Consider the following 7913-nt stretch of genomic DNA (forward strand, 5'->3'; position numbering starts at 1 on the left):
GTGCCCTGCATATCTGCATATCTGCCTCAGACTATGACCTTTTCTATCAATGAAGCCATGCCTATATTTTATACTATGCTAACTCTTACCTTATATTCTTTATCCTACATCCTCAGAAATGCAGAGGTAAAAACTGCTGTGAAGAAGTCCCGAGTCAAAAGATGACTTCAGAGGGGAAGTAATGAAAACAGCATAAAATAATTTTAACTTTTTATCATGTGTTAGGGCTATTTTGTGTTGTTTTCACAATTTCCCCTCTGAAGTCATCGTTTGATTCAGAACTTCCTCACAGAATTGTTTACCTCTGCATTTCTGAGGGTACAGAATAAAGAGTTGGGTTTCCCTGGTGATCTAGTGGCTAGGACTTGCACTCCCAATGCAGGGTGCCAGGTTCAATTCCTGGTCAGGAAGCTAAATCCCACATACAGCAACTAAGAGTTCCCACACTGCAACTAAATAAAGACCCCACATGCCACAACTAATACCTGGTGCAGTCAAATAAATAAATATATTTTTAAACTTTTTATTTTATATTGGAGTATAGCTGATCAGTGATGTTGGGCAGCAAAGGGACTCAGCCATGCATACACATGCATCCATTCTCCCCCAAACTCCCCTCCCATCCAGGGTGCCACGTAACACTGAGCAGAGATCCCCGTGCTCTACAGTAAAATAAGTGAACTCTATATTTACAGAAATGGTGAAGAATTAATTTCTATTTTTAGGACCAAGGGAACACTGTTTGTCAGAGGTATACTGATGTTGACATTCGGAAATCTGAAGAGGGGCCCTAATAGGAACACATCATTACAAAAATATTCATTTTAGATATATTTATCACCTATTTCTTGGTCACATGTTGGAGTACTGTCAGAACCAGTTTGGTTTCTTGTTAAAATGCAATTGTTCACTGCCCATGAAATTTCAAAACAAAAGAAAGCATTTGGGGGAAATAGGAATCCTAGAGTATTTATTTTCCAGTTTCTCTTTCCACAACTTTCTAATATGCTGGCTCATCTTTTCTGATTCTCTATTTTTTCTATACCTTCCTGAAAAAGAAAAAAGTTTGCCATCTATTATTACTGTATTATTAAAATAAAAATTCACTGCTATTATAATCTTAACTATGTTGTGTTGGTCATTCGCTAAGTTGGATCTGACTTTTTGCGACCCAATGGACTGTAGCACCCCAGGTTTCTCTGTTCTTCACTATCTCCTGGAGTTTGCTCAAATTCATGTCCATTGAGTCTGTGATACCATTCAACCATCTCATCCTCTGTTGCTCCCTTCTCTGCCTGCCCTCAACCTTTCCCAGTATTAGGGTATTTTCCAAAGGGTTGACTTTTTTGCCAAAGAGTTGGCTCTTTGCATTAGGTGGCCAAAGTATTGCAGCTTTAGTGTCAGTCCTTGCAATGAAAGTTCAAGGTTGATTTTCTTTAGGATTGACTGGTTTAATCTTCTCACAGTCAAAGAGACTCTCAAGAGTCTTCTCCAACACCAGCATATATATGTGCATGTTTATACATATATGGGTGCATAAATATATATATACTTATATACATGTATATATGGGCTTCCCACGTGGCTCAGTGCTTCCGTGGTGGCTCAGATGGTAAAGAATCTGCCTGCAATGCAGGAGACCTGGGCTTGATCCTTGGGCAGGGAAGACACCCTGGAGAAGGGAGGGGTACCCACTCCAGTCTTCTGGCCTGAAGAATTCCACGGACAGAGGAGACTGGTGGGCTACAGTCCATGAGGTCACAAAGAGCTGGACATGACTGAGGGACTAACACAGGTGGCATAGTGATAAAGAATCTGCCTGCCAGTACAGGAGATGTGGGTTCTATCCCTGAGTCTGGAAGATCCCCTGAGAAGGAGAAGGAAACGGAAACCCACTCCAGTGTTTTTGCCTGGAAAATCCCATGGACAGAGGAGGCTGGTGGGCTGCAGTCCCTGGGGTTGCAAAAGAGTTGGACAGGATTTAACATCTAAAACAAAACAATTTAGTATTTAGTATATGCAAATAAATGACTTAAAGATCTCTAGAAGGACTTGGGCCATAGATTCTAATCTGAGTGAAAATTACCAAATTGCAGAAGCACATCTGGACTGGACAGGGATGCGTAGGGAGATGCCATCCTATTGATGCCAATCATGCTATCACTGGCTAAACTGCAAAAGTGCCACCACTCTCTTGACCTCAGAATCAATATGATTCTCAGAATTGCTTAGCCCAGATAACTAGTATCCACCCAAAGCCTTGCACAAATGCTCCTGTTTGTCAGATTTTAAGTCAAATATTTTCATCCACTTTGCAGGAGGACATAGGAATGTAGATCTCTGGATTTTAGTTAGGGAAAACGGGTTTACACTTTGGAAACTAACGACTTACGTATGCTGCCCTGAAAAGAGTTTTGGGTAATCACACACTCCCAGTGTTCACTACAGTTGGGGATGGGGTCTCATAAAATGGGCTTCATTTATCTCATAGAAAGTTGTTCTTTCCTAGAAAAATTCAAACGTTTGTGTCTCTACCTTACAGGCAGAAAGAAAAGCAGAAACAGAGGACCACAAGGAATCTAGAGAAAACATTTTAGGCTACTATAGTCATTTTTTCTTTCTTTCTTTTTTCTTTTTTACTGAATTCCTGCGTTGTTGTTGTTCAGCCGTGTCAGACCCTTTGCGACCCCATGGACTGCAGCACATCCCGCTTCCATGTCCTTCACCATTTCCTGGAGCTTGCTCAGACTCATGTCTGTTGTAGTAACTGTGTCTGGGCTTCCCCGGAGGCGCTAGTGGTAAAGAACCTGCCTGCCAGTGCAGGAGATACGAGGGACGCGGGTTTGCTCCATGGGTGGGGAAGGTCCCCTGGGGAAGGGAGTGGCTACCGACTCCAGTAATCTTGCCTGGGAAAGCCCACAGACGGGGAAGCCTGGTGGGTTCCATGGGGTTACAAAGAATCAGACACCACAGAGCGACCAACACTTTAGTTTTCCCTTCAGAAGCACAAATGGATAGAATCGTTCTTTCTATGTATATCCTGGCACTATCGCACTGTAGCATAGCATTTGGTAGCACTTCTCAAGAGGCTCTGCCTCCTTAATTTTTCAGATATTTATGAGATGGATGCTTTTCTTAACTAAAAGATTGCTTATCTTACTTTGCACGTGTGCTTAGTCACTCAGTCGTGTCTGACTCTTTGCGACCCCATGGACTGGAGCTCACCAGACTTATCTGTCCATGGAATTCTTCAGGCAGTAACTCTGGAGTGGGTAGCTATTCTCTTCTCCAGGGAATCTTTCTGACCCAGGGATCGGACCCAGGTCTCTTGCATTGCAGGCAGATTTTTGCTGCCTGAGCCACCAGGAAGCTCACTCTAATTTTAAAGAAACATTAAGCTAAAGCCAAATTCCTAACCAAGATCTGTGCTGCTCTTCAGGGCTCTTGTCCTGTCTCCCTCTTCAGCCTCAGTCTGTTCTGTCTGCTCCTTCCCTATTTCACTTCGGGCACAATGACATTTCAGGGTCTTCAACTCTCTAGGTTACTTCCAACATCGGAGCTTAGGACATGCAACACTGTTATGTAGTTGCTTCTCAGCTGCTGGATTCCAGCTAGAATTATTAGCCTTTCTAAAGACCTTTCATTATTGTCTGCTGTGCACTCTCCCTCTTCCTTTCTGTCACAGTTCCCTGTGTTTTGTTTTACTAGCGTGGATCACAGATCATCATTACCTTATTGTGTGTGTACAAGTCACTTCAGTCGTGTCTGACTGTTTGTGACCCTATGGACGTAGCCCGTCAGGCTCCTCTAGCTGTTGGATTCTCCAGGCAAGAATACTGGAGTGGTTGCCATTTCCTTCTCCAGGGGATCTTCCCGACCCAGGGATCGAATCCAGGTCTCTTAAGTCTCCTGCACTGGCAGGTGGGTTCTTTACCACTAGCACCACCTGGGAAGTTGTTCAATTTTTAAGTGACTGGCTGTATTATATACAAGCTGAATGCAGTAGCACTTTTATCCTGATTTTTTTCCCCTCTTTACTGATGCTTCATTCTCTGGCTCACAGGTAAAGCCTGCCACAAAGTAGGCCCTCAATAAAACTTAAAAAAAAATAGATTGGATAAATAATGCTATTGCATCTAAACTGGAGATAAAATTTTATCATACCCAGCCCCACACTTACAGGCAGAACACATTAAGAATTAGATAAAAAGAAAGAAAATCTTCCTATGGATAAATGGGGAAATAAGTGATAAATTCACTTGTCTTGCAGCAAAATGAGAGTGCTAATATTTTATTCTCTACTGGCAAAGGTTCCATAATGGTTCTGAAGCTATATTTTTCTCCTTGTTACATCTTCCTGACCCCAACTATATCATTGGTCTAACAGTATCTTGACATAGAGATGTTCTGTTAAGATTTGGTGGAAAATCACAGGGAGTATAATTAAGCAAGAGTCTGTCTTGGATAGGAGAAGGCAATGGCAACCCACTCCAGCACTCTTGCCTGGAGAACCCCAGGGACAGAGGAGCCTGGTGGGCTGCTGTCTCTGGGGTCACACAGAGTCGGACATGAAGCGACTTCGCAGCAGCAGCTGCAGCAGTCTTGGATACTCTCCAAATTCACGACTTGATAAACCTGATTAGAAGGTATAAGATCCCATGATCTTTGCCTCTGTCAGGGAGATGATGCTATCCTCTTTAGAACTATTATACCTTTTTCAGGAGTTGCAATAACTATTTCCATAATGAGCTCTCAAAATCTCAGTAAGTTTCTTTTGCTATACTAACACAATAGAAAGAGGTAGGGGAAAAAAGCTGCATAGAATATTTTCTTTATTGAATTTACTGGAAAACAGTTTAGTTACTAGAGCAATTTCCTTTTCAAAATAGTTGTTAACTTATATGACATAGATTTGTCTGCTGTTTTAATTATCTTAAGCTGGAAAAAATATTTTTTCTGTTTGTAATATGGAATTTTGGGGGAATTTTTAAAAAAACATTTCTACAAGGTGAGTAATAACAATTTTCTGAAATATTTAGAAAATTCTATTAAGAAAAGAGGCTGACATAGTCATGTGAAATCAAATATATTTTTAGGAATAATGCAGGTTTTTGTCCTTGGTGTTCACACTGGATTGAAGACATTTCTATGTCTTTACGAGATAGTTGAAAAGGCTTCTTGCTGACTGTGAACTGGAATCCAAAAGGTAAATTTATAACAGTTAATAGTAGATGCTGGATTTTTCAGTTGTGTAGATTTATTTACTATGTAGGAAATTGCAAACTTGGATTTATAAGAATTGAAAATTTGGAAACCTTTTCCTGAAATCACAAGATTTTTGAAGTGAGCTAGTTTAAAATTCAATTTCTCTCACTGAGAAATATATGATTTTTAGAAAATTAAATATTATAAGCCTGTGTCTTTAAAAAGTGAAGTTAACAATATTTCTTACAGTGAAGACTAAATTTGATACATTAAATGTGATTTTATAAGTGCACAGAGTACATGCACTTAAACATATACATACGGAGATATAAAACACCAGTGTAAGCATGGAGATTTGTTTATCCCTAAGTCATATCCAAAGCTTTGCCACCCCATGGACTGTATCCCACCAGGCTCCTCTGTCCGTTGGATTTCCCAGGCAAGAATATTGGGGTGGGTTGCCCTTTCCTTCTCCAAGGGATCTTCCCAACCCAGGAGTTGAACCCCTGTCTGCTGCTTGGATGGAGATTCTTTACCACTGAGCCATCTGAGAAGTCCAAGAAGAGATAACATCTAACATATAGTTTGGCATTAAAATGATAGATATTCTTACAATGTTAATATTTCCTTTTATTAAACTATTCTCTAACACAAAATGAGATGGAGTACATTTAGGAAGGAATAGGTTAATTGTGGAATATTGAAAATGTATTTAATAAATATGATTAAAATTTATTTTAATAAATATTAAATTGATATCTGTTTGAATATGTCAATTAGATAGTTGCATACACATATTTATTCCTAAATTTGTTCTCCCCACTTTGAATGTGTAAGTTACCTTAAATGATTCTTTACTTAAATATTTCACTTTTGTGATTTTGTACTTGGTTCATCTTTTCATGGAATTCCCTATTTATCCACTCTTATTATTTCACTTTTCCTATAAAACTCAGCTGAAGTATTGTTTTCTTTGAGAAACCTTCCCAGATCCAGAGTTGATTATAGACATTCTGGAAATGTTAACCCTTATCCACATGAACCTATTTATAGTGACGCTTATAAAATTGGTTGCTATGGTCTGACCCCTCATTATACATCTAATCACTGAGAATAGGGAAACAGTCTTCTTTGACTTTATGATCCTAATGTCAGGTTTAACACATTGGGTGAATAAAGTACATTAAGCTTATAATCCATGTAAAGGTGTTTTTAATTTTTTGACTTGATTCATAGGTAAACTGCTCCTCATATGTGAAGCCAGCATCTGTGAGGAATAGATGGAACCAAGAAGCAATGTGACTCACTTTGTCCTCCTGGGCCTCACTCAGGATCCAAAGGAGCAGAAAGTCCTTTTTATTATGTTTTTGTTCTTCTACATTTTGACCACGTTGGGCAACATGCTTATTGTGGTGACTGTAACGTTTAGTAAGATCCTGAATTCGCCGATGTACTTTTTTCTTGCTAGTTTATCATTTATGGATGTCATTTATTCCTCATCTATTTCTCCCAAACTGATTTCAAGCTTGTTCTTAGGGAAAAATACCATATCCTTCCAATCCTGTATGACCCAGCTGTTTACAGAGCACTTTTTTGGTGGGTCAGAGGTCTTCCTTCTGCTGGTGATGGCCTATGACCGCTACGTGGCCATCTGTCAGCCCTTGCGTTATCTGGTGATCATGAGGCAGAGGATGTGTGTTGTGCTGCTGGTGGTGTCCTGGGTTGGAGGTTTTCTGCACTCCATTATTCAGCTTAGCACTATTTTCGGGCTCCCATTCTGTGGCCCCAATGTCATTGATCATTTTTTCTGTGACATGTACCCTCTATTGAAACTGGTCTGTACTGACACCTATATCGTTGGCCTCTTAGTAGCAGCAAATGGAGGACTGATCTGCACTGCTGTGTTTCTGCTCTTACTCGCCTCCTACGGAGTCATCCTGCACTCTCTGAAGAACCTGAGTCAGGAAGGGAGGCGGAAAGCCCTCCAGACCTGTGGCTCCCACATCACTGTGGTTGTCTGCTTCTTTGTTCCCTGCATTTTCATGTATGTGAGACCTGCGAAGACCTTCCCCATTGACAAATCATTGAGTGTGTTTTATACAGTCATAACCCCCATGCTGAACCCATTAATCTACACTCTGAGAAACTCAGAGATGACAAATGCCATGAATAAGCTTTGGAGAAGGAACATGGTATTTTATGGTAAAAAAAAATGCATCATCTACCATGAAGGGGGTCATTTGACATCAGAGACCACTTCCTTGAAATTCAGTATCTTTCTCAAATCTGATGCTGGTTTCTTTTTCTTCTAGGAATTTATAAATTATAATATAAAAAGTTGTACTATAACTATGCAACTGTGCTGTTAATAGCATGGATAGTTTCTCTCCATGGTAGAATGCAAGGTCTGTAATATTTTCCTTATCACTGTACCTAGAAAAATGTAAGAAAGATTGAAGGAACCAATATCATGTAACAGATTAGGGAAGGAAATTTTATATAGTTACACTGATTTTTATCAATTTATGCATTTTTTTGTTTTAATTTTTTCCAGACAGTGTTTATTTTTAGTTAGATTCTTGTCTTTTAAGTTATTCTTTTTATTATGCTATTTAAAGTATTTAATGCTATATACTCTGTGTTTTTTATAAAATTTCAGTTGCATTATACACAAAACTTTTCATGTAACCCTAATTTTTTTTGAACAG

At 39.6% G+C, this 7913-nt stretch overlaps 1 protein-coding gene across 1 annotated transcript; it reads left to right on the top strand.

The window, feature by feature from the left end:
- The first annotated feature begins 6485 nt into the window (after positions 1–6485).
- Positions 6486–7517, top strand: LOC136175572 (olfactory receptor 4A47-like). The gene has a single exon (XM_065945837.1). The coding sequence runs from the start codon at positions 6486–6488 to the stop codon at positions 7515–7517; it is 1032 nt and encodes a 343-aa protein (XP_065801909.1).
- Positions 7518–7913: the final 396 nt, after the last annotated feature.

This window comes from Muntiacus reevesi, chromosome 9 (assembly GCF_963930625.1).
Source record: "Muntiacus reevesi chromosome 9, mMunRee1.1, whole genome shotgun sequence".
In the NCBI taxonomy this organism is placed as follows: Eukaryota; Metazoa; Chordata; class Mammalia; order Artiodactyla; family Cervidae; genus Muntiacus; species Muntiacus reevesi.

What these genes read in the sequence shown, in the direction of transcription:
- LOC136175572 (XM_065945837.1), top strand. Translation starts at nt 6,486, where the DNA reads ATGGAACCAAGAAGCAATGTGACTCACTTTGTCCTCCTGGGCCTCACT.